This window comes from Apis cerana, linkage group LG4 (assembly GCF_029169275.1).
Source record: "Apis cerana isolate GH-2021 linkage group LG4, AcerK_1.0, whole genome shotgun sequence".
Lineage (NCBI taxonomy): Eukaryota > Metazoa > Arthropoda > Insecta > Hymenoptera > Apidae > Apis > Apis cerana.
Window position 1 is genome coordinate 11,742,762 of NC_083855.1, and position 25,135 is coordinate 11,767,896.

The following is a 25,135-nucleotide window of genomic DNA, read 5'->3' on the forward strand; positions in this document are numbered from 1 at the left end:
TGTTCTAAAATTTGAAATGTAAATAACACAATTAATACTAATTACAAAATTTTTATTTATTAGTTGATACCTCTTTCGAATCTAAAGATTCTTCATTTTGTTTATAGTTAGCATTTTCTAATTCCAATAATTTCTTAAAATTCCATTTCTCATAAATCATTTGATGGAATTGTACAATTTGATCTATGCAGGATATTTTAAATGTATGTAATATACAATAATAAAATGAGCGTTAATTATTACACTAACCATTATTTTTTAACGCTCCATCGATCATTTGTTCGACGAAACTTTTGAAATTTGGAACTGAGTTACTTTTAGTTTTCATTCTGAAATGTCAAAGATTTCTAAACCGTTGGTCGTCTTTTTATTATAAGAACCAAGGATTAAATGTAAAATACATTGTAATTAAACGAATTATGTAATTTTAAATGAATAAACGAACAACAGATAGGTAAACGATTTCTTGAAATTAAAACAATTGAGGAACAAATAATTGAGAGTTTACAGCCGCATTCATATAGGTAATATTTGTTACTATTGCTAATAAATAAATAAATTTAATTTATTAAATTACATATATTTGCATATATAAGTGTGCGCGCGTATGTACAACTATTATAATATAATTTACAAATTTGTATGATTGCACAAATATATGTGCAATTATTCTAGTTACACTAGTGCATATAATATAAAGAGGTAATGTATAAATTAAGATTCTTGGCACTCACATATTATACTTACAATGATATTGTATTACCGAATAAGAATCATGTCATGCGAAGTCGGAAATACAAATCAATTAGGATGAAAATTACTCATGCTTAATTCAAATTATTTTTAATCCAGTCTACGTATTCAGTGACACGCGTATATACTCCCGGATATCCTGGTTCTCCACATTTATTACCAAACGAGACAATACCGATCTGAATCCATTTACCATCTGCTCTAAGCATAAGTGGACCACCGGAATCACCTTGACAAGCATCTTTGCCGCCTTGACTATAACCAGCGCAAAGAAAATTACTGGTAATTGGTTGAAAATAAGCTGCGTTGCAATCTTCGTTTCTCCATACTGGAAGCACTGCTTGCCGCTGTACCGTGCTTTCTTTTCCACCTATTGAAAGAAATCATACAATAATTTTTTAATTCTTGAGAAAATAAGAAATAGAAATAATAGAAAAAAATGAATATGAATTAAATATGAATAAAAATAAAAGGGATAGAAAAAGTATACATATATATACCATAATAGGTAGTACCCCATCCAACAACGGTTGGTCTAGCACCAGCAAATCGTTCGTTCCGATAATGTGCTTGCGGTAAACAAATCGGTATTACATAAGGAGATTTTCGAACAGTCCTCGTTAACTCCAGAACTGCAATATCATTATAAAACCCAACACGAGAGAATTTTGGATGTGCATGAATTTGTTTAACCATGTAAGTTTCCGGCGCGGATGGTTCATCATTCCTTTCGAGATCTATATCTCCAAGACGTACAGTGAATTGTTTAGCAGCAAATCTGTTTGAAGGTTCGAAAATCGTCATTTTATCTATTCTTATGTAAAAGTTTTGAAAACATTTACTTACGAACGAGTAACTTACGGCCGTTGACGGTGATCGCGTGTACAATGAGCCGCAGTTAAAATGAATCGCGATCCAATCAGAGATCCACCACACCAAAATTCCGTGCGTTTAGAGCTATGTAAAAAAATCGCTGCCATCCAAGGCCAACGTCCTGGAAGAGCTTCTTCTCCACCGACTACTCGATATTTACCCGAGTTTCTCACTCCGCATTCTACCATAAGAATTTATCCACATTATCCACATTTATTCGTTCCTATGTGTTTTATGTTTTACATTTAGAGACATTTACCTTCGTCGTCTTGTATAAAATTATTATCAATAGTACTGCCGGATGTTGAAGATCCAAAGAAATTGGTTGAATGGTTCACCAACGGATTGATAGGAGATACTGAAACGAATTCTACAGTAAATAATAGTCGTAATTGTAAATTCTGTAATTCTATAGTAATTGTAATCATGCTACCAGTTGTAATGACAGGGAACAATGGAATGGGTCGAGGAGTTTGATGTGGCTTCGTTGGTCGGACTGGTGGTCTCGATGGAGAATGTATGGGTGGCTCGATTCCTGGTGCTGGAATTATACCGGCTATCGAGCTGAAAATTCACGCATTCCAATTTTTTTTAGGTTATGGAACGATCTTGCTATAACAAGACATAACGAAACTATTGTTGTTGAATTTACCTAGTTTCATTATTATTAACTTTATCCGTCAATGGGCAACAAACACCCGGAACAAATAAACTTTTAAAGCATAATGATTGTCTGAGTTTGGTCAAATCGAGTAACAATTGAGGACAATTACTTAAATCCTGACATTTTCCAAGATTGCCTTCTGCCGTAGTACAATCGACCGACGATATCATTGATTCCTTTTCCCTAATGTTTTGATTAATTTCTACAGGAGAAGAAGAAACAGAAGAGACAGAGGAACTTTCGGTCGGTATAGGTCGTAGAGGTAAAGCTACACCTCGGACTAACGGTGCAATACTGTCTGTTACATTGCGTCCTAAGAGAAATATAATTAAACTATTTTTAAATGCAAGATTTATAAATTCTGAAAAAAAAAGAGTTGAATCTTATCAAAATCTTACCTAAAATATTCTTCGAAATAGTGTATATAGCTGATGGTAATTCCTTTGGTGGATAATTTGAGTTTTCCACTCCTCTGGTCATATTAACGATATAACTCCCGACAGTATTTAAGGCACCTAAAGTTTCGGTAATTGTAACCAGAGGATCCGGCTGTTCTCGTTTTTCTTCAACTTTCGCTAATCTTACGTAAGGTCTAATATGCGTATTTTTTCGAAAAATTGGTGGACCCAATCTTTGTGGATCGCTATTATCCCATCTATCTGACTCTCTCCATCCTCTTATCGGTGTTACAAATGTCTGAGATGTTCCAAATTTGTTTGATGCTGTGTATCGTTTATATCGCATGTTATTATAATGTTATATATAAGATCCGATTGAATTAATCAGCGCTTTTATTTAATAAAACAGATTAACGATGAGATTTACTTACCAGAATGATAACGATAATGGGTGACTTCTTCGGTATATGACCAGGAACTCGTTAGCAAACTCCATATTATGCATAATTCTGAAACATTCAGGTACATCAAGCAGCATGGAATAGAGCATACATTGATTATTCCGAAATCGATCTTCTTTTTTTCTTCCATAAAAAATAAAACTACGAATTAAAAGATGTGTAAGTAGATCGCAATTTGAATCATATAAAACTAAAAATGATGAAGATTATTACCGATTTCATGTAATTGTGGAACAATTACAGGCAAGATAATTATTACATAAAAATCATTCTGGAAAATTAGCGATTCATCTACGATATGTCGAAGCGAATCTAAGTATTATAATTACTATATTACGTATATTACTCGCGTTACTTTTTGAAATGTAGCATTCGATATTATTAATAAATATTAAGATCATTCGTTGATTGATTATCACAGTATTCAAAAATTTTTGAATCGTGCTTTATTATATTCGATGAATTAAATTTTTATTTCCTTTTTTATGTTAATAACCTATTAACACGATTTCTCGACTATCTATTGCAAGACTAAAAGTAAAATCGATAGAAAAAGCGTGTTGGCATATGAGAAGTAATTCAATTCTCCGTGAAATCGAATCGGAAGCGTAACGAAACCATCGGTGAAACTTTTTCAATTTCGCGAGTTTATTATATTTGAATTTATTTTGAAATACTACGTGCAAGTATTCACCTTTGTTCACGGAAGAATAAAAAAATCTCAAAAATCTGAAAAAACGCGTATCGTTAAGAACGATATTCATTTCCTTCTCAATCTTCTTTCTCAAGAATAAAAGAAAGCGAACGATCAAGCGAACGTTTTTGGAATCTGTCTACGCACTCGGACTTCATCGATGGTGAAAGTTGCTTGGCGAGAAAGCGCACCTTTCTTCCATTCACTGATTCATCATCTAGTTATATATATACAGCAATGAAGCAATAAATAATAGTGAGTTTAGTAATAAATTAAATCTACTAAATGGGATTACAATAATTGTATTTTTGATCAAAATATTTGCGAATTAAAAATCATCTATCATTGTCATTTTTTTTCTGCCTCGTGAAAAATTATGCTGTCCTCTTTTCAATTGTATAGTTAACGCTACCTTTACTTTCAATTGATGAGTTAGGAATACCGTTCTTTCGTAATTCAATGTTTATTTTCATTTCATTTATTTTGAATGCACAATACGTTTTATCTTGTATTTAAACCGATTTAACCCGCATCATATGGGTTGTACGATATAGATGTCAATTATTAATAATGTAACATTGAAAATCAATAACAATAAACGAAATATAACTTAATAAAATAATATATATTATTATATGTATAATTAGAATATGAAAAAATAATTTTAAATTTGAAAATATGTAAAAAATTGAATGTAATGATTTAAAGTTTTCGCGCCTAAATAATCGCAAGGCAGTATGAATCAATAATCTTGATTTTTTATTTAAGTAGCGCAGAAAAATGAATAAAATTGAAACTTTCAAATATAGTCTATTGTATTTTTCCCATTTTCTTATCGATGATGCAAACGTTAAAAATGAATAATAAATAAATATCATTCATAAAATTGTATGAAAGCGCGCGTAAATCATATAAATCGTTCGAATCACTTACTCAAAACAATGGATGATGACATCCTGATCCAGAGAAAACATTCAACCGATCCTTTTCACATACCACACAGTTTTTATCACGATTATATTACAACACTTATTATTCGCGATCGGGCATACAACGTTCAACTATTTCAACAAAGTTATCGCGTTCGCGAGACTACCGGCGAATTGTCCATCGTCTATTGAGTTTTGACTGGGGGGGTGGGGGTTGACAAGAAAGGAGGGGGGACGGAAATAAGGTAGAGAAAACAAGAGAAAGGATCATATATGTAAATGAGAAAGAGAGGAGATGAAGGGAAAGAAGGAGAAGTAAAAAAAAGAGGGGGATAAATAAAAAAATTAAAACGGAGGAAGGAAATCATCGGAATCGTGCAATCATCACTACACATGGGGTAAACCTCAATTAGGATGACTGTCCGTGAAAAGACCTCGACATACTTTGTTCTCGATGAAATGATTCCCTCACTCTTTCCCATTCCCTCAATCTTTTCTCTTTTCTTCTTCCACAGTAACTACCATCCTTGACTCATTCGACTGAGGGAAAGTGTTCTCTCTATCGTGTATTTCTATTCGTTCTCTTTTCACTCAACACAATGGTGTGCCAAAAATATACATTTGCGAATATATGTAGCAGACAATTTCTCGGGATAAATATCTGAATTCGCAAATATCTAAATTTTATATACTTGAGTTTTTGAATGTTTTAATTTTTATATATCTGAAATTGTTTTTTTATTTCACAGTTGCTTTTTTAGTTCACAGTCGTTATATATAGTACGCTTATCCTCTGATTAATTTCTTCTTTTATCGATGAAATAAAATTTAAATAATGAACTGGAATCAAATAAACAAAATTGGCAAAAATCATTAAAATACAAAATTATAGATATATCAAAACAAATTATTCTAATATACCATAAATTTATTTATATTGAAGTAGTTATCGCTATACTGAAACATAGTACGTGTGCTTCAAGTATGAACCTAAATTCCAACATCATTAGATACATTGTTTTGTCTTGTGAAATTCAATATACAAATTGTTCAGTCATATCCTTATGAGAATATGTACGTATTTCTACAAGGAATCTGTTAAAGGTACACGATGTAACTGTTTATAACACTATTCTGTATGTCTTATCCTATAAGAATACATCCAACGATGTAAATGAATACGCGTCATTGATTGAAATAAGTTGCAAATAACAATTGATACAACGCATTATATAAATGTAGTTGCGCTGTAGACAAACGAGTAAAAGTTTGTCCCATTTCGAGCGTCTCTCTCTAGATCTCTATATCGTGTCTATTAACAAATGTACAAAAATCCATTATATTTCAGTATGACATATACACTGTATATCGGTATATACACTGCATATAGGTCATACCATATGTTTACATTCATCGCGATGAATATCACTAAAGTATTTATTTGTAACAATAGCAGCAGTAATGGTAGTACAGTAATAATTGAGATGATAATAGTAGCAGTAGTGATAATAGCAATAGTAGTAGTAATAGTAATAATAATAGTAATAATAGTACTAGTAGTAAGCAATGGTAATAATAGTGATAATTAGAGTAATAATAGTAATAATAATAATACTACTATTTTTTTTGTTTTTAGATCATTAAATATAAAAAAAAGATTGGGAAAGATGATATGAAATTTTTACAGAAATTGAATGACATCAAAAACTCAAAAATCGTAATTATAATGCTTAGATGAATAGACTGCTTAGATGAGTATCGGGAGTGAGACGTTCAATTCGGTTTAATTCATTTAAAACTTAATTTAAAGATAGCAACTTGAATACAAATATTGAAAGAGATTTAAGATATACGTATACGCCACTTATCAACAAGGAATTATTCGGGCTTTTCTTGAATCACAATTTGTCTATCAATTGTATACGATCACGTTACAATCGGAATTTACGTATACGATTAATTGCTGAAATATAATGAAAATTGATTTGTCAATAATATAAATAATTTAGTGTGCGTGTGCATATGTGAGAGTAAGTATGGGCGCGCGTGTGTGTGTGCTAGCAGAAACAGGTGGATATAAAAATTCACCAATTATTCGTTATAATGGTAAAAATCAGCAGTATACGATCAATATTTTCTCATGCTCGGCATAGATGATTTATATGGATCAAAACGATCGTATGAAGGCGCTGTCCCGGGTGCAGTTAATCCCATTGATTGAATAGGTCCACTTTGATACGTAGGTGGAACTGGATGTCGTAATGTGTTTCCCATACTGCTTGAATTACTCCATCTGAAATAAATTTATTTATTTAATCGATCTTATTTGCGAATCAAATATAATATTTATTTTACAAAGAGATTGATGTATACCTGTTTACATTATCAGAAGATCTAGAACTCCAACTAGATGGTTCGTTTCGAGGATCTCGAGTTCCGCTACTAGGTACGGAATTAAATGATTTTGTAGATGAAGGTCCAGAATGCCAACTACTGGTTGTTCGATTGCTTTCAACATAACGACTATCACCTATATGCATATAAAAATGTTAAGATCATCTTAATCAAACAATTTTCTAAAATCATATGAATTCTTTCATACTAACGTGGAGTACTAGATCCAGTAGGTTTGAAACTTTCACTGTAACGCGTATGACTATCCCTAGAACTTCTGTGGGTATCTGTATCAGAACGTCTGACATCTCGATCACGAGTATAAGTAGTAGTACTTGCACGTTCGTATCTATATAAAAATATTTCGATGAATTTTTCTTATTCAAAAAATCGAAATATTATATAAAAACATGAATTAATCTTTCTTTATATTACCTTTCCTTAACTTGTCGGGGATCGATAGATGTTGCTGTTGTGCTAAGAGTATCTCGACGTACAATCACTTCTCTTCCTCGGGATACATCGGAAAAGCTTTCGGGACGACTACTACGGGAAGTAAACTCGCTACTACGTTTGAATTCCTTTTTCAATCCTAAATCTTGACTGGATCTGTAATATTTTACGATTCTTTCGTATCTTCTCCGCTTTCGATTCGCACAAAAATGAGGGAATACGAGGGACCATACACGCATCTTACCTACTAGATTCGTAGCGAGTAGGCGGGGATGCGTCTAATCGTCTGTCTGAGACGCGATCTAAAATCTCACCACGACGATCGCTTACACGTTCTGGAATGTGTTTTCGACTATGCTCAGTGGCCATACGTTTTCTGTCTGGTTCAACATATATGTCTCTTGGATCCCTTCTATCGCTAGAACATCGTTTAATGGACGGTGGAGGCGGAGCACGTCTACTCTCTTCTAATCGCATTTGTTGCCTTTTCAGTTCCAATCTTTCTCGCTCCAGCTTTTCCCGCTCCAGTTTTTGACGTTCCCGTTCAAGTCGAAGTAATTCAGCTCTCTCCTGCTCAATTCTTTCTCTTTCCCTTCTTAATTTTTCTCGTTCTCTTTCTAATCGTGCAGCTTCTTCTCTTTGTCTACGTTCTACTTCCCGTTGTCGCTCCATATCTTCTCTTCTTCTCCGTTCTTCTTCACGAAGCATTCTCTCCCTTTCTCGTAGTCTTTGTCTTTCTCTTTCCTCCTGGAAATACATGAAAAATTATACTCTCTTTATAATTCTAATAAATAATTAATATTAAAATGTATGCCTCATTTATAACAATAATTGATTTTTTACCCTGATTTTTGCAAAGGTCAACACATCATCACGCCTACGTCGTTCGCGGCTGCGAGATCGAGTATGAGACCGATGATGATCCCAGGATCGAATTCTTTTTTCGTCGCGTCTTCCTCTCTCACTTTCCGGTTTTTTACTAGTAGATTTAGTTGATCGAGAATCGGCATCTTTCGAAATTTCATCTTTCTTTTCTTGCACTTCTGCTTTCTTATTTTCAATGTTTTCGTTGTTTTTTTCGTCCGATTTTTTCACTGTTGGTATATTTAAATATTCCTTTTATAGTATATATATATCACTTTATGTATATTATTTATTTGAATCACTCACTTGCTTCTGTCCCTTTATCTTCTGTTTCTTTCTTCGTTTCCTTATCTTTTCGATCATTAATCTCATGATTATCTTTTGTCTTTTCTTTTTCTTCCTTCTTTTCAGATTTTCCATTCGTAGTATCTCGTTTGCGCATATGACTTTGTTGAGTATCACCTTTGGCCTTTATATAATATGAGAATATACGTGAAAAAAAGTATAAACAGTCTAAGATATAGGAATATTTTCTTTGATTTTATTTACCTTTTCTACAGATATTACACGTCCATGAAGTTCAGTTCTATGTAAATGTTGTATACATTTTGCAGCATCTTCACTAGTGGACATAGTTACATAACCATAACATCTTGCACCTGGTGTTCTTGCATTTGTAACAACTTTTGCACCTATCACTTTCCCATATTTCGAGAATATTTGTTTCAAATCAGTAGCGCGAGTACTCGAAGATAACCCAGATACCCACAAATTTCTACTACTCGCATTAATGGGACTAACTTGAGAAGTTTTTTTGTCTATATAAAGAATAAAATAATTATAAAACAAAAGTAGAAATAATAGGTATTTTAACTTATAATAATATTGATAAATGATTAAAAATTTAATTATAATTCTAGAAACAGAATTTAAATAATTATTCAATAGTTACCTTTATCATCTCTTTTTTGGCTCTTGTTGCTAGACTCCACGCTGAAAACAATTATTATTTTCATTACATCTGACAATCATTTGAATAATTCTTATTATGTATGAAAAGATAATATTTTAGAAACAATGAATTTCTTTTCGAGGCTTAATTAGGTACCTCTGTAACTATGTTAAGCATATAAATTTGGCTAGCAACTTTTATCTTTATAACAAAATTATATAATTATATTTATATATTATCATAATTAGCTATTATTATCATAATTCAGTTATAATTATCATGATTATCATCATTGTCATCATGATTATTATTATCGCCATCATTATCATTATCATCATCATCGTCATCATCATCATTATCATCATCATCATCATAATCATCGTCGTTGTTAATAATGATAAAGACAATAACCACAATAGCAGCAGCAACAATAATAGAAACAACAGTAACAGTAATAATAATTAGATATTCGTTTTGGCGTTCACTTGTACATCAGCTGTGATACAATTTGTTAGCAGTTTAATGAAATTACTACGTTTCATTGCGGTTGAATCCATTTTTCATCGTTCGTGTAATGAAAGTATGTCCGTGCGGGAAATATATTTGTTTTGCATCCCTCTTACATAAGCTTTCCAAAAATGGAGTATTTCCTTCGTAGTTCTTCCGGATGGGCTTGACACTTCTTTGTAACTTGGAATAAGCATTGACACACACGCGATATAGAGTAGTAGTCTTCGATGAATGATATGATTACTTGATGCTCGCGTTAATCGCGGGATCTGTCGAATGTATAATTTATCTCAAGATGCTAACATATCTTGCTAGGCTCGACGAAACTGTTGTTTGTTTAATAAACGAATATCTTCAGAGAGGAAAAGTTGCATGTATAATCACTTTCATTGGTAATTCTGGAGCGTATAATACACCATCGAAAAATATTCGTTTATGAATAGGAGCGGTATATATAGGACTTGGTTTGGTTAAGTTTGCTAGCCAATTTCTCGATTTCTTAACATACTTTCCAGAGTTAAGAATTACAGCCTAAACGTACGAGATCGGAAAGGAACTTCGTATGCGATTGAAAAAAAGGGAATAAAGTAATCTTGCGTGCGACTGTGACGAATAATTCAGCTTGGAAATCCATCGTTCGACAGTATCTTATCCTGATGGTATTGTATGCGGTGGAAGAGCATCGCTAGCATAGAGTTGTGTGACATTTCGTTGTCGTATCACTGTGAACCGTTTAGCAATGAGAGACCAACCTCTTGCTTCCATCTCCACCACTGTCCTGCTTGCTCTTCGTCCCGACGTTTCCACCTGATGTCGTCCCTTCCTTGTTGTTGGCACCAGCTTCTGCTCTACTGCTCCCTTTAGAGTCTCCCTTCTTGTTTTCTTCCACTTTCTTCTTCTCTCCTCCATCTGCAGAGACAATCAAGGTAGCATAGTCACTTTCTGCGAAGCCAGATTTCTTCTCCCTCCCTAAGACTCCAGCTGCTTAGTGGCCTGTATTTCCTGCATGGAACTTTTCCGAGCCACTAACAGATTGCGGAGTAAATTATGATGAAGATCGCATGATTGCAATAACACAAATTCACTCTTCAATGTATAATCCATAGCGACCCTACTTTGTTTTTTTCTTTTGATTTTCGAACGATTTAAAATTACCTTTGTACCTTTATATAATAAAATAGACTCTGAACCAAAACCTATATTGAAAGAAAACTTTAAGGGAAATGAAGAGAAACTGGAAAACAAAGAGGAAAGGGAAAAGAAAAAACTAGAAAGGTAGCAAAAGGAATACATACGCACGCGCGCGCGCAGACATAAGCACGCACGCATGCAAGATATCTGATTTTTGCGATAGCAAAATATTTGCGCGTTAAAATGACATGCGATTATTTTAAGTTGATGGTTTTAAGGCATTGATTTCTCCAGGATTATAAACAACGATGCATCATCAACCGTATATGGGGAAGATTTTTGGCTTGACATATACTTCAGTCTTCTTGTATCCACATAATTCGGAGACCAAACGATCCAACGATGCTCTAGGTGGTTAGGTAGAATTAAATGTAACTTTATATCAAACTCTAGCGTTAACTAACTTATAGACTAGCACTTATGGGATAAACTTTGTAGAACATAGTTGATATTGCGCACAAGAACGTCGACGAATATATGTTTCATTTTGGTTGAAACCTCGTCGATCATCGCGCCATAATACTCTGCAGCTACATTACTGCATGCCATGTCCACATGATAAATGGTTGCATCGCTTCCTGCACGTATGCTTGATTGAAAATATGGAGCTCGAAGATCGGAAGTAAAATGAAGCATGAAGTAGTAAATTTGTTGACAAATCCAGCGCGCTCGTAATTCTGGATAGATGGAGGTATTTTATACGTAGATAAGCATGTCTCTTGGTCTTTCTGATGCCATATACTTAAGTAACTTACTCGTGACCATCGACAATAGTAGTGCTATATCTATACCTTGAAATCTTACGTCTATGCATACATACATACATACATATATGTGTGTATGTATATATATATACATATATACATGTATGTACATATATAGGTGCAAATCAAGATGTGACAAACTTACCCTTATGCCTCTCGTGAGATTCTGTCTGAAACATATAAAGTAAAAATATAAAATAGTTTTTATTTTTTCTTGAAATGTTAAAGTCATGATTTAATTAAATCCATTACCTCCTCAGCGAGGAGATTTTCTTCATCTTCGCCAATAGTTAGATTGATGGAATCTTCATTGTCGATACCATTGGCCTCAACAGTAGAAACTGAATTAGTTGTGGTTTGATTTACTGTAGTTACATCAGATTCTATTTTCTTATCAATAGCCTGTGTATTTTCGATCAAACTTTTATTTAAATGATTCTTAAGTTCCTGTTTGTGTTCTACTTCTTTGCTAACATTATTTTGAATTTCACTTTGAAGTTCCTAAAATAAAATTTTATTTTGTTATTCTTATAAATATATTCTTTTATAATGAATTAAATATTATTTATACTTACTTCCACTTTAGATATTGTTGTATTTTCTTCTATAACAGGCTTTGATTCTTGTTTAAGTTTTATATCATTATTATCAGATATCTCCATACTTTCTTCTTTTTGATTTTCTAATGTATCATTAGTCTCATCTTGATTAATTGTACCTGTTACTAAAATGCAAAAAATTATAAATTTGGTTTGATAAAATGATTTTAAATCTATCTCTTTCTATCTTTTTTAATTAATATAGGTCAAATAACATACCACTATTTTTTCTTGGACTAACTTTGCATAATCCACCACAAGGTACAATTAAATATTCATCAGGATCTTGACCTTCATCAGTTATGGCCTTTATATATCAAAATAACAATGAAGTTATCATAAGTTATAATAATAATAATGAATAGTAAAAATGTAATATTATATTTAATTGAATATAATTAGAGAAAAAAAATTTGTTCATCGATGGCAATACTGGAATAATTATTTGAAAAATTGAGATTTTGAAATGATATATATATATAGCGTTGAAATAAACTATCAACGGTATCAAAAGGGTTAAAATGGCGATAAAACAAAGAATATTATTGTTAATGAAATCTTAACAAAAACAATTTAAAGGATAAGAAAATTTACTTTGGAAAGACGCTCAAGAAGTGCTGCTTTATTGCCAGTTTTATCTAGTCCACGCCTCTCGAGTTCTGTTTTCAAATCTATAACTCGCAGTTCAGTGAGCTTTTTTCCTTCAACATCGGCCATTATTCTCATACAAAAGTGTCCGACACAAGGCACGCTTATGTTTCGATTTTATCGCTTTTACAAATAGAAATTTATAAGCTAATTTTCATATATAAACTCAATAAAGTAACAAAATTATGATATATAAAAAGAACAATTGAAGGATTTCTCAAAATCACAAAGAAAAAGTTACGACAACACACTCCGATATGAACTATCCATCGTCGTCGCCATTTAACGGAAATGACCGGAAGTAATTCTCGCATCAAGTGAATAGAATAGCCAATCTAAAAAATCAAGATATATTTTATTGAAATATTACTAGAACTACTTTTATCATTAATTTAATGATAATCAGATTAAAATGCGAAATTATATATTAAAAAATATAAAATTTGTTAAATGTATATAAAATAATATAAATTTTATATAAAATGAATAAACAATAAGAACAAAAATAATTATCTACCAATCGAAAAATGATAATACTAGTTACAATTTTTAAAATGAAAGATATTATTAAAATTATATATAATTATATTTATATTTATGAATTAAATTGTATGAAATGTTAAAATTTTATATGTTAAAAGATTAAGAATTTCTTATATTCTTAAAATCAATAGTTATGTTTCGTTAACTTTAATATCTTTAATCAGAAATGAGTATGTGACGTATCGATTTGCATATATATATATATATCTGAGAATACGCTTGTTTAACATTGATACGTAAAAATTTATAATTGCACAGTAGAAATTCTTTTACATTTATCATGCCTGTAAGTAAATATTTCTCAAATTATTTTTTAAATATTATATATGTATTTCAATGAATTTTGACATATAATGTTATCTCTAACCTTCTTGGATTTCAATCTATATAAAATATTTATTCTTATTTTTAACATTTTGTATTAATTTATATATATTAATAGAAAAATGAAAATGAAATATTTTTTATTATAGTACTATAATGATTATTTACTTTTTTTTTATTTTAGGCATATCATTCAAGTTTTATTGAAAGTAATGGAAATGTTGGTAATATGGCACTTTTGCCAATTCGAACACATTTTAGAGGTCCTGCACCTCCCTTCAATAATAAGGATTTGGATATAATTGATGAAGCATTATATTTCTTCAAAGCAAATGTGTTCTTTAGAACGTATGAAATTAAGGTAACAACAGTATGTTCTTCATTTTTATTTTAATTTTATACGCCTAAAAAAAAATATAAAATATTATGTTATTTTAGAGCGAAGCTGATAGAGTTTTAATTTATATTACATTATATATAACAGAATGTTTGAAAAGATTACAGAAATGTGCAACTCAAGCTCAAGCTACAAATGAAATGTATTCTCTTGCTATTTCAAAATTTGATATTCCTGGTGATCCTGGTTTTCCTTTAAACTCTGTATATGCAAAACCAACTAATCCTGTAGAAGCAGGTATATTTTCCATTAGTTTTATATCAAATTGAAAATTATTAAATATAAAAATATTTTTCTTTTTATAGATACTATGAGACAATATTTACAACAAATAAGACAAGAAACTGGTGTTAGACTTGTAGAAAAGGTATATGGTGAAGATGGTAAACCAAGCAAGTGGTGGTTATGTTTTGCAAAAAAAAAATTTATGGATAAATCATTATCTGGCCCTGGACAATAAAATATATTTTTTAATCATAATATAGAATATGTATAACAAATAAATACAAAAGTTTATTGCAGAAATAAGTTTTAATATTTTATAACGTTAATAAAAATAAAATAGAAAGATAAAAATGCGGAAAAAAATTTTAAGAATTTTGTAAATTAAATGTATTATGCATTTATCATATAATTAAACTTGTAAAATCTTACTATATCTTATTATATATATATTTATATTTACTTAATTTATAAAAATGAAATATAACACTTTAAAACAACTAATTAGGAAATAAGTGTTTATTTTGTACAGGATATACCATAATATTGATACAAATATCTGTAACATATCAATGCAATGATGTATCATGTACATATCATTATTATTATTAAAAATATTTAAAAACTTTATCGCTTTCTGCGAAGCGATAAGGAGTTTCTTCTCAGCCATGCTGCACGACGAGAACCACCAATAGTTTGCGAATAACGATGTCCTTTGCCTAAACCGCGTGAACTTCTACCAGCTGATGTCTTTCCACGAAGTTCACGATGTTTATGTACTGCATTACATATCCAATTAACTTTTGGATCATTACGAATTGCCTGAAATAAGAATAAAACTATTAATATTTCATTCTTTAATATTGTTTTGTAAAACTTTTGCTATAATTATTTATTCAGACATCCAAGGAAGATAAAAAATCATGAAACTTCAGTATATAATAAAATATCATCACATTTTATATAAATATTTTATTTTTATAAAATATTTAAATATATTACAAATATAAATTACCTTATGTGCCGGATCGACCAAAATAACTTCATAATATTTATATGAAGAATCTTGAGCTACCCAATAACTGTTCAAAACTCGAAGACCACCACAACGACGACCAACACGTTCCTGAAAATAAATATTTATCAAATTACAAAAAAATGATAAAAATTACATATTACATGAAATAAGATGGTATAAAATTATACTTTAATTTGTGTAAATATGAACTTACTTCAGCAACAGATTGTAATTTTCTAGTAGGTTTCAACTGATTAACACCGTGACTTTTTGGTTTTCCATAAGTTGCACCTTTAGGAACAGGACGTTTTCGCCCACCTCTTCTTACACGAATTCTAAATATGACAAACCCTGCATATTAAGAATATAATTTTTCATATTTATTATATTATATTAAATGTTTAATATATATTATATTTATATTAAAAAAGATAATCAGTATATACACATATCACCATATAACTGTAAGAGTGGTGCATGGTATATCTCATCATACATATTTTTTAAATATTTAATTTTATAAATAATAAAAAAGAAAAAATAAAAATTAAATTATGTTACAATAAATAGAATTAAAACAATTTGATCTAAAAATATTTCAAATATTTTATTGAAAAACTACATTCATACCTTGCTTAGCTTTATAACCTAAACGGCGTGCTTTATCAGGCCTAGATGGTCTAGGAGCACGATGCATTTTAGTCAATTGACGATATTGCCAACATCTGACACGAAGCAAGAAGCGGAGTACATCGCTTTGTTTCTTGCGATAAAGTTCTTGCATATATTTATATGCACCCATTGCGAATGACTGAAAAACACAGGTATTAATATTGTTTTTATCAATGAAAATAATAGAAAGTATGAAACCAAGATTAATAATTATTAAAACCGATAGAAAATTTTATAAATTTTATATAATATAATTTTTAGTTTTCAATGAAAATTTAATATATAATAAATAAGAATAATAAACAAATAAGGTTAATTTCTTTCGATAAACGTAACATAATAAATATAACGTTCTCATAGAAATAATGTACGAAATCATAAGAATATTTTGTATAGTAACTCTCGATAATGAATTTTTTTGATATGTACTTCAAAAATATATTTGGATTCGTAAAATATAATACGATTTTCAATACGAAACACTCACCTTCCTCAATTGGAACAGAAGGAAAGGCCTCCAACCTTCTTGACATTAATATGTTAAACCATTGTATCTGAAACATTGAAGATAGTATACTTGACACTATGATTATAAATGACAGAGACATCTATGAAAAAGAAAATGTATTAAATTTTTAACGTCGATCCATCGATAAAGTAAAAAAAAAAAAAAAATCTAATCGAAATAATTATTAGATTGTAGAATGTCAAAAAAATTCATAATGAATGCACATATTGATTCAAACTATGCAAATTTATATCATAAAATTTAAAAAATTTTTGATAATGAATAAATTTGATAATGTTTAAATATCTATAACACAAAAATAAATAAATTAATTAAATTCATAAAAATGTATACGTATTAAAATATTTTTGTATATTTTTTTTTTTATTCTTCATTTTACTTTTTTATTAATATTTTTTATATATATATATATATATATTATTCAGTTGATTTGCTAGAATTTAATTATTTAAATTATGAAAGAGATTTGATTTGATCAATTTGACTATTGCGACGAATCAAAAGTTTGAAAGAATATGGCAGAAAATGATCAATGAAATTACGAAAATGGAAAATCAGTTATGAAAATATTAGATAGTATAGATGGTTCTATTATCGAGCGACCTGGTGACCTCTCGCCGAGAAATTGATTATTTCAGGTAGCACGAATAAGTGGTAGTTAAGGAGACGTAGTTCACGATGGAGAGTCGTTCGGATAGTATAAAGGATCCAATTTATTATCCTTCGATGCAAGAAAACGAGGAAAAAAATGAAACGACGACGGAAACTGAAACGATTGACAAACGAAGCAGAAGTTCTGCCGGTAGCCAAGAATTTGATCTGGAAGAGAGTCACACGTTGAAAGTGCCGCGCAAATTTATCACTAACTGGCGACAAGCTTGTGATCGTACACGAGACAGAACTAAGGATTTTTTGAAGAAATGGCGGACTGTTTCGACTAATGTTGATGAAATCGTTGGTGTTCCAGTTTCCAACAAACAATTGGAACATCCTAGTTGGAGTGTACATGTTTGGAGTAAGATTTTTATTTACGAAAGACACATTAAATACATTAGGAAGGAAAAGATACATAATGTAATTACGAATGAATAAGAAACAGACAATAAGTGTAAAAAAAACACAGAAATCGTGTTTGTTATAAGTATTTATGCACATTGTATATATGCATGTTTATTATCATCGTATTTTTATATTAATTAAATATTTTTCTCTTTTTTGCATTCTTGTTTTGTTCTTTTTTTTTTCTACTTATATTTTTGATAAATTAGCGACTTGGGTGAGTCGATATGCCAGCGATGAAAATTTAATCGCTGTAGAAGAAATTAACAAGGGAGGAAAATTAAAGGATCTAGCGCCCATTCAACGCGATAAGTTTTCACATTTTTTCACATATCTTTTGGATCATGACAGAGATGGTTTTATTAATCGAAAAGATTTTCGAATGCTTTCAGAGGTACATAATATGAATAGGTGATGTTACACAATTATTATTGAAAATTTATGCTAATATTTATGTTAATATTTCAACACTTTTGAAAGCGATTAAGAAGATTTGCGGATTGGTCGTGGAACGGACCCGAATACTTGAGATTATTGGAGATTGAACAGGGATTAGCGGACTTAATTTTTCAAGAGAAGAAACACGATCAGATCAGCTTGGAAGAATGGTTGTGTTGGTGGGCGCGTGTCGTCGCTCCAATCGGAGGAGCAACTTACAACGAGATTCCATTTTGGTTAAAAATCTTACCACGAATATTTTTTCTCGCCATTAATAATTCCGTAAGCGGAATAATATCGAAAAAAGAGCTCGAATCGTTTTATGGATCTGTTGTTGGCCTAGACTCTGACAAAATCTCCAAATATCTGGATATGGCGTATAATTCTCTAACATCGGTAAAAACCCTATACTTTATTACAAAAGAATATATAATTACGGTTGATGTTATCCATACTTTTAAGATATTTAATACGCTAAAATAAAAACTCTAGGAGATAAAAAAAAAAAAAAGAAGAAGAAAATAAGATAAAAAAAAATTGTCATATTGTATAAATAGGAAAACACGAGGGCACAAATGAAATATAGGATGAAATGGGAGAAGGGGGAATGAGATAGAGGATGAGAGACGAAGATATGGAAAATTATTAAAATAATTATTTTTTGCATTTTCTTCAGAATGGAGACCATCTTCTCGGTTGGCCGCAGTATCAACTCGCATTCGCCAACTTTTTGTTCGGTCGTGGACCATTCGGGCCAGGAGAACATTTTTTCGGTATAACAGATTCCTGCATAATTCGAGGCAATAACGTACCATTTCCGATCGATTATTCCGCGATGAACACACCAAAAGATAAATTGGAAGTGTACAGGCCGCATTGTAGAAGTAGTCGACGTAGCGTAGTAGTTTGAAAAGTAATCACAACAATAGGAGTGGTACAACAGGTGGTAGATGCGGACAGTGATACGTTCCGACAAGAATCGGTCAGATATATCGATCAGAATTATTTTATATTATTAATATATATATACACACACACACACACATACATATATATATATATTAATATATTCATATAGCGTCTGGCATTTTATTCCCTAATAATAGATGAATTAATACATATATTCGTATATATGTACATGTATATATATGTATGTACATATATATGATAAGAAAATATTTGGTAATCGTTCCATTTGCTTCTTTGACTCTGTACAAACATTGATTGATATGTATAATAAAATATATTGATTGGAATTTTTTATGAATGATAGACGTGTGATTATGGAGGGATAACGATGAGCGAATCGATCGATTTAGTACATTAATATAAATGAGATACAATAAAACATAATGAAAAAGCAATGAAACGCAACGCAATGGACGAGATTCGATAATGATTCGACAGATAAATGCAACATTCGTAAAGTATCGATAATGATTCTTCTCGGAAGTAAGAAACATGGAAGAACAAATTATTCAAATAATCCTAATTCTTGTACTTTTCCTTAGACAGTTTTTGCCCATACCGCTACAACGAATGACTCGATATCACATTCGTTTATACCTCTTCGGATTCGGAACAAGCCATTCTCGCCCCATTGATGGCCCCAAGAATTAACGACCAGCTGAAAGGAAAGACACGAGTGATTCATTCGTTTCATTACTCGTAAATCCCGTAAATACTTACCCAATATTTGATCGGCAAGCCATTATCCCTAGATATATCCTCTCCCCATCCAATAATCCTAACCGAATGATAACCAGATTCATAAAGCTCGGCAATCGGCGTGTGCTTGTATATTCCCGATTCGTAAGAGAAAAAGTCTTGGTAAACTTTCATGGTGGCTGAAACGTAACCATGAATTCCATATCGAAGAGCATAAATAATAAATATACGATAAAAACCAAATATTCACCTTGCACGGGGCCCGATGTTAAAATTTCTATCATGATATCTGTCTCGTTGCCCAATCGATAAGCCGGCCCGACCTTATACAATTCTTTTCGAAGAGGATTTGCCGGAGGATCACATCCCGCAACTTCCAAGTTCGTTCTCTTTTGTAATTTGCACTGGTCGTGCATACCTTTCCATGGATAACACTTTTCATCGACTAGGCTGTGACAAAGAAAAAAAAAAATGGAAGATCATCGATTATTATCGTTCAAATGGAAAAATTGTCACAAATTCGAAATATTACCCGAATTTTCGCATGAACAGCCAAGCTCTGTCCAAGTAGCCGCCGTTGCAGCCTCGTTGCCCTTTCTTGTTGCACGAGAGCAAATGTTGAGCGCTGAGGAGGACGCTGTCGCTACCCTTGCTCATCACGGCAAATCTGTCCGAGGCGACTTGTGCTGTAGAAATCGCCCAAGATGCGCCGCACCAGCCTTGATCGTCGACGCCCGAAATCTGCCGCCTCCAACGTGTCCTGGCGTCGAATTCTCGAGGCAGGGATTCCGGATCGTATATCCGCCGCACCGAATTCATTCTGTAAACCTTTGTTTACGATCGATTTGAAAGCAAGCTCGTTCGAACGATCGTAAAAATCGAATTATTATATTATATTCGCTCACCGAATTGGACGGGTTCAGGGTGCCCAAGCGGAGTTGCACGCCTTCCGATAACTTCTTACCCCAAAATTCCGAGTAATTCCGCGCCCTCCAATCGAAAGACGACATCGAGTTGACTTCATCTATTAGGCTTTGCTCTTGCAGGCATCGATTCTGCTCGCAAAGAACCTCGGCGAGTCTGGACACGGCGGTGCATTTGCTGAAAGAAGAAACGAAGTGGTTTGTCCAAGAAGAAGAATTTTTCTAAATTAAATTGTACGTTCGATTTTACATTCGAAAGAAATATACACACCACGTGTTGCAATTTATCTTGAATACTTGGCCGTCGTTGTAATATTTCCCCTGGTGGTAGCATCCTGTAATAAATCGGGGAGAAATGAAGGAAAGGTTGAATCGACGAATCTTATTACGTTAACGAACGAACGTTTTATCGGTTCAGGCGGTGGTTCCGTGACGTTGATTTCGATGCCTTTGCAATGGCTCCAATAATCCGGGCAACAGTCCTCCTCTCTGAATCGATCGCAAAACTCATCGCAGTAACAAACACTGCCGAGAATCGGAGCGTTGCAATCGTCCTGGCGATCCGGGCAACATCCTGGATATCTTCTCGCGCAGTAAGGGCCAGTCGGCAGGCCCGTATAATCGGGCATACCATTCACGATCGTCACCACAACGAGGAAAATTCCGCATGCTAAGTTTTCCCAGGATCGCATTTTCCACGTTCTTTTCCTGTGACAACAAATTGATCTATAATTTTTCTTTCTTTCCTTTTTTTAACTGACTTTAGTTTCCTGTCATAGATTCAACAAATTGGTGTATAATTTTTTCTTTAATTCGCTTGATCTTACTTTTTCATCCAAGGAGAATAGCAAGAAGAAGCGAGTTCTGGTATTTTTTTGTGAAGATTTGAAATATATAAATAGGAAAATCTCTCGGATTCCTATTTTCATTCTCGATATCATTGCACAGTGAATCTTCCGCAGGAATCTATAAATATAGATTCTACGATAATTGGCAATGATCGACGAATAACCGTGCCAATAGCGTTCTTTCTTTTTTTTTTTTGGAACGATTTCAAACGATTTCTTTGTTAAAATAGAGATTCGCCGTGTTGAAAAAAAGGAATAGAAATAGACGACGCGTCGACCGTGAAATCAATGGTGAACGCACGATGAAAGAATTGCGTTCGAATTGCAACGATCGGCTATTCCGATAAGATCGTAAAACGCATCGATCGAACGATTATTCGCGAAATATAATGTAAATATAATTTCGAAATATAATTTATGAAACGCTTGTTATCCAACGCATTATAATATTAATGGAATTTACTAGACTGGAACATGTCACGTCGCCGGTTTATTAAATCTCGGTGAATCATCACATTTCCTAAAGTATAGCGACTATTCCCTTCCACGTACGTAAATATATCATACGGCTGGTAAACGTTCCGAAATCTTAGAACTGCAAAACGAAACACATTTCGCATTCGAAATTTCAACCTCGGCAGAGAATTGTATCGCATTTTTGATTTGTATTTCAAGCGCGTGTGTGCATGAGCCGGCCATCGCCGATCTTGACCCGTTTTCGGTTTCATTAGAAGTGGAGTGAAGAGAATGATAACCATCTTGACCGAGAATACGCGAATCCGCTCGAAAATTAAGACCAATTCCAGACGTGTATCACGTTCGGCTATTTTCTCTTCTCCGTTACGAAATGTCGTAAGAGATTCTGCCCGATTCTCGGATCCACGATTCACGACTATGCTCGATTTCCAACGTAAACGAATCACGCGAGATACACGTACGCAGCTATGAGAACACGCGTGACGTGTTTACATGTGTCAAAGCTGCCGTACCGCTTCGTGTCAATGATTTTCTTACTCAATGAGTGCCGTCAATGGAAAAGTATTCAACCTTTTATCGACCGAAATGACGAAAGCACGGCCGAATAATCCGTGACGAAGCGAGAAGAGAAATCTTCACCGTTGTATGAACCGATATCAGCGTTGAACATCATCAAACATTATACGGGTATTATAATCGATTTGGTAAACAAACACACGAGCGATCTTCTTCCAAATTATCTAGTTCCGAAATTGATCATGAATCATTGATACGACGCTATATATATATATATCCCCGATTATTATTTTCTTCGAGTGCATTTTGAACGCATAGGGAATGCCATGCGAAAAAAAAGAAAGAAGAAAAGAAAAAAATTATTCGAATTACTCGAGTAATCGCGGAAGATTGAAAGGCTTGCAAAGCCTTGACGATTCTCTAAACAATGTCACGATTAAAATATCGATCAGGTTTTCAAACGGAGCGTAAAATAAACGAAAAACACTTTGAAAACGATATGTAGTCGTTAGCCTTGTTAACAACCGTTAAATCTTTTTTCTTTTTTTTTTTTTATAACGAAAATGGATCCCGATGATCTTGCAAGAAGATCAAAAAGATTAAGAAAATAAACGGAATGTAATTATAGTGACTCGTATGCGATTGGAGGCTATTTTAAAAATGACTCGATTGGCGAAAAGAGGTTGAAGAAAGAGGTTAGTAGGCATCGTATATTTTTAAGCCGATTTCTTCAGGGTGCAGAGCATTTGTTTTATCAATAAAAAACGAACGGTCCGTCCATCTGATATTTTTTTTCTTTCCAACCGCGTTCCAAGCTTACTTGATTATTTATTTCCATACGACGCATTTCCCCGATCGATTCGATTTCTCTTTATCAGACGATCGATCTTTTTCTCCGCTCATTTGATCGTTGCTCGCGCGTGATCGTGATCGTGATCGAAAGAATTCCTCGCGAAATACCATTGAATCCTCCGTCTAATCTAATCTCTCATCTCAACACCTCCTCATCGTCTTGTTTCCATCGAAATCTTCAACTTCGCCCATATTCTGTTTTTTTTTCTCTTTCTAAATTTATATATATCGATCATGGTTCAGTTTAAAGTTTCCTAAAATTAAACACCAGTGTCACTTTTTCCAAACTCATTCTCTCTCTCCTTCTCCCTCTCTCTCTCTCTCTGCTCCATCACCCTGTTCCCCTACTCCTATCGATTCTCAACCGCAAGCGAATCATCCTCTCCCTCGATTATTTTTTCTTCTCTCTTTTTCCCCTTCATTTTCTTTTCCCTCTTTATTCAATCTGTTTATCGTAAGTCGCGCCAATGCTTATATACGTATATCTTTCAAATTGTTCGCGCTAAAAATAACGCGAACGTCATATATTAACGCATATGTGCCCATTGCCCCAAATTCCGATCTCTTTGCGTTATGGATTCGGGATAAGGGTCGTGAAATCGAATAGTTATCGATGATGGGATCCGAAATTGCCTGTGTGCGCCTATTACGCATATGTGTATGTGTACGTAATTGTACGAAGGAATGACGAAGATCCATCTATCCTACGAATAGACACGTTTATGATTTCCTTTGGTGAGAAAACGCAGAAATCGCTTCTTTTTAAAATGGTTCAGCGCGCGCGAATCGAATCATATATGCACGCATGCAACGTGAATGAGATAATAGGTAAACGTGAATAACAATCGCGTAAATTTAATATTCGTGGCGGTATGTTTGTTATAAAAAAAAAACGTGCCTCGAATCATTTTTCGTCCATTATGCAAAAAGGATGTTTATGTAATATGCAGAGATTTTTTCTTTTTTTTTTTTTTTTTTTTTATAATCTATTCGTGCGTTAAATCGTTGCATTTTTATTCGTACGAATTCGAGCTGAATTCGAAATAATATGATCGGTATTCTAGAATAATATCGATTTAATTATTTAATATCTATATAATTAATTGCGTAATTAAACAAATGATATTGAATATTAAATAACGTCAAAACGTCACTTACTTGTTGGTTGGTCGAGATTGTCAGATCCGAGAAAACACTTGACTCTTTTGACAAATGTCAGTTACCACTTGCTTCGCAATATTCGGTAGCAGTACGCGCCTGCAATAGACAGCCGTAGATACACGTTCTAAAATATCTTCAAATATTCTTGGATGACAGTGACAGTGGTTTAAAAGATTGGAGGATTGGAAAAGAGACATAAAAGAGGGATAAAAATTCTGACAACTGGGACGATTTTCAAAAACTAATTTCAAACGATCGAAGTTTTGAAGTCTCGTTTGAACGTTCGCGGAAGATATTCGCTGCAAGATAAATTCGAAGATGATTAGCGGTGTTGTAATAAC

The 25,135-nt window shown here is 32.7% G+C and overlaps 6 protein-coding genes across 10 annotated transcripts; 2 read left to right on the plus strand and 4 right to left on the minus strand.

Moving 5' to 3' along the window:
* Positions 1-559: 559 nt before the first annotated feature.
* Positions 560-5,486, minus strand: LOC108002100 (proclotting enzyme). Of its 5 annotated transcripts, none has more exons than XM_017063580.3 (9): positions 4,777-5,486; positions 3,120-3,197; positions 2,689-3,012; positions 2,279-2,603; positions 2,060-2,190; positions 1,886-1,984; positions 1,615-1,807; positions 1,254-1,531; positions 560-1,123 (listed from the first exon to the last, which is right to left on the minus strand). In XM_017063580.3, exons 1-9 carry the CDS (start codon positions 4,796-4,798, stop codon positions 828-830), a joined length of 1,746 nt encoding a protein of 581 aa, XP_016919069.1. In that variant the 5' UTR covers positions 4,799-5,486; the 3' UTR covers positions 560-827. The 5 variants fall into 5 exon arrangements, with proteins under 5 accessions (XP_016919069.1, XP_061930226.1, XP_061930227.1 ...); XM_062074242.1 differs by lacking the exon at positions 4,777-5,486 and adding an exon at positions 3,363-4,418 and having other exon boundaries at positions 3,120-3,290; XM_062074243.1 differs by having other exon boundaries at positions 1,886-2,190; positions 2,689-3,006; positions 3,124-3,197.
* Positions 5,487-5,679: 193 nt separating this feature from the next.
* Positions 5,680-13,451, minus strand: LOC108002093 (SAFB-like transcription modulator). Its single transcript, XM_017063547.3, has 15 exons — positions 13,094-13,451; positions 12,719-12,806; positions 12,476-12,624; positions 12,153-12,401; positions 12,046-12,070; positions 10,698-10,854; positions 9,436-9,476; positions 9,033-9,301; positions 8,790-8,952; positions 8,463-8,713; positions 7,864-8,366; positions 7,602-7,775; positions 7,379-7,515; positions 7,146-7,302; positions 5,680-7,065 (listed from the first exon to the last, which is right to left on the minus strand). Exons 1-15 carry the CDS (start codon positions 13,223-13,225, stop codon positions 6,900-6,902), a joined length of 2,661 nt encoding a protein of 886 aa, XP_016919036.1. The 5' UTR covers positions 13,226-13,451; the 3' UTR covers positions 5,680-6,899.
* A 366-nt stretch (positions 13,452-13,817) lies between these two features.
* LOC108002088 (actin-related protein 2/3 complex subunit 3) lies at positions 13,818-15,137 on the plus strand. Its single transcript, XM_017063534.3, has 4 exons — positions 13,818-13,976; positions 14,199-14,375; positions 14,453-14,648; positions 14,717-15,137. The coding sequence occupies exons 1-4, from the start codon at positions 13,971-13,973 to the stop codon at positions 14,869-14,871; spliced, it is 534 nt and encodes a 177-aa protein (XP_016919023.1). The 5' UTR covers positions 13,818-13,970; the 3' UTR covers positions 14,872-15,137.
* Positions 15,138-17,589, minus strand: LOC108002082 (large ribosomal subunit protein eL15). The gene is made up of 6 exons (XM_017063520.3): positions 17,456-17,589; positions 16,811-16,877; positions 16,282-16,462; positions 15,866-16,002; positions 15,649-15,759; positions 15,138-15,455 (listed from the first exon to the last, which is right to left on the minus strand). The coding sequence occupies exons 3-6, from the start codon at positions 16,451-16,453 to the stop codon at positions 15,261-15,263; spliced, it is 615 nt and encodes a 204-aa protein (XP_016919009.1). The 5' UTR covers positions 16,454-16,462; positions 16,811-16,877; positions 17,456-17,589; the 3' UTR covers positions 15,138-15,260.
* LOC108002080 (uncharacterized) lies at positions 17,531-19,605 on the plus strand. Its single transcript, XM_017063505.3, has 4 exons — positions 17,531-17,867; positions 18,121-18,305; positions 18,392-18,745; positions 19,026-19,605. Exons 1-4 carry the CDS (start codon positions 17,531-17,533, stop codon positions 19,257-19,259), a joined length of 1,110 nt encoding a protein of 369 aa, XP_016918994.1. The 3' UTR covers positions 19,260-19,605.
* Positions 19,419-24,932, minus strand: LOC108002074 (uncharacterized peptidase C1-like protein F26E4.3). The gene is made up of 8 exons (XM_017063491.3): positions 24,792-24,932; positions 21,344-21,648; positions 21,212-21,275; positions 20,923-21,118; positions 20,550-20,845; positions 20,268-20,467; positions 20,039-20,196; positions 19,419-19,976 (listed from the first exon to the last, which is right to left on the minus strand). The coding sequence occupies exons 2-8, from the start codon at positions 21,630-21,632 to the stop codon at positions 19,857-19,859; spliced, it is 1,323 nt and encodes a 440-aa protein (XP_016918980.2). The 5' UTR covers positions 21,633-21,648; positions 24,792-24,932; the 3' UTR covers positions 19,419-19,856.
* Between the last annotated feature and the right edge of the window lie 203 nt (positions 24,933-25,135).

Coding starts and splice junctions, on each gene's coding strand:
- LOC108002093 (XM_017063547.3), bottom strand. CDS start 13,225: ATGAGAATAATGGCCGATGTTGAAGGAAAAAAGCTCACTGAACTGCGA. Junction 8,953..9,032: donor GTGTAATATCTGTAGAAAAG/GTAAATAAAATC, acceptor TATTATATAAAG/GCCAAAGGTGATACTCAACA. Junction 7,776..7,863: donor ACTCGCTACGAATCTAGTAG/GTAAGATGCGTG, acceptor AAAATATTACAG/ATCCAGTCAAGATTTAGGAT.
- LOC108002088 (XM_017063534.3), top strand. Junction 14,376..14,452: donor TTAGAACGTATGAAATTAAG/GTAACAACAGTA, acceptor ATGTTATTTTAG/AGCGAAGCTGATAGAGTTTT. Junction 14,649..14,716: donor AACTAATCCTGTAGAAGCAG/GTATATTTTCCA, acceptor TTCTTTTTATAG/ATACTATGAGACAATATTTA.
- LOC108002100 (XM_062074240.1), bottom strand. CDS start 3,279: ATGGAAGAAAAAAAGAAGATCGATTTCGGAATAATCAATGTATGCTCT. Junction 1,808..1,885: donor TTTTATACAAGACGACGAAG/GTAAATGTCTCT, acceptor TTCTTATGGTAG/AATGCGGAGTGAGAAACTCG. Junction 1,532..1,614: donor CGCGATCACCGTCAACGGCC/GTAAGTTACTCG, acceptor ACCTTCAAACAG/ATTTGCTGCTAAACAATTCA.
- LOC108002074 (XM_017063491.3), bottom strand. CDS start 21,632: ATGCGATCCTGGGAAAACTTAGCATGCGGAATTTTCCTCGTTGTGGTG. Junction 20,197..20,267: donor AACATCGGGCCCCGTGCAAG/GTGAATATTTGG, acceptor GTTACGTTTCAG/CCACCATGAAAGTTTACCAA. Junction 19,977..20,038: donor GCTTGCCGATCAAATATTGG/GTAAGTATTTAC, acceptor CTTTCCTTTCAG/CTGGTCGTTAATTCTTGGGG.
- LOC108002082 (XM_017063520.3), bottom strand. CDS start 16,453: ATGGGTGCATATAAATATATGCAAGAACTTTATCGCAAGAAACAAAGC. Junction 16,003..16,281: donor AGGTTATAAAGCTAAGCAAG/GTATGAATGTAG, acceptor CTTAATATGCAG/GGTTTGTCATATTTAGAATT. Junction 15,760..15,865: donor AATTACAATCTGTTGCTGAA/GTAAGTTCATAT, acceptor ATTTATTTTCAG/GAACGTGTTGGTCGTCGTTG.
- LOC108002080 (XM_017063505.3), top strand. CDS start 17,531: ATGGAGAGTCGTTCGGATAGTATAAAGGATCCAATTTATTATCCTTCG. Junction 17,868..18,120: donor TTGGAGTGTACATGTTTGGA/GTAAGATTTTTA, acceptor TTGATAAATTAG/CGACTTGGGTGAGTCGATAT. Junction 18,306..18,391: donor ATTTTCGAATGCTTTCAGAG/GTACATAATATG, acceptor CACTTTTGAAAG/CGATTAAGAAGATTTGCGGA.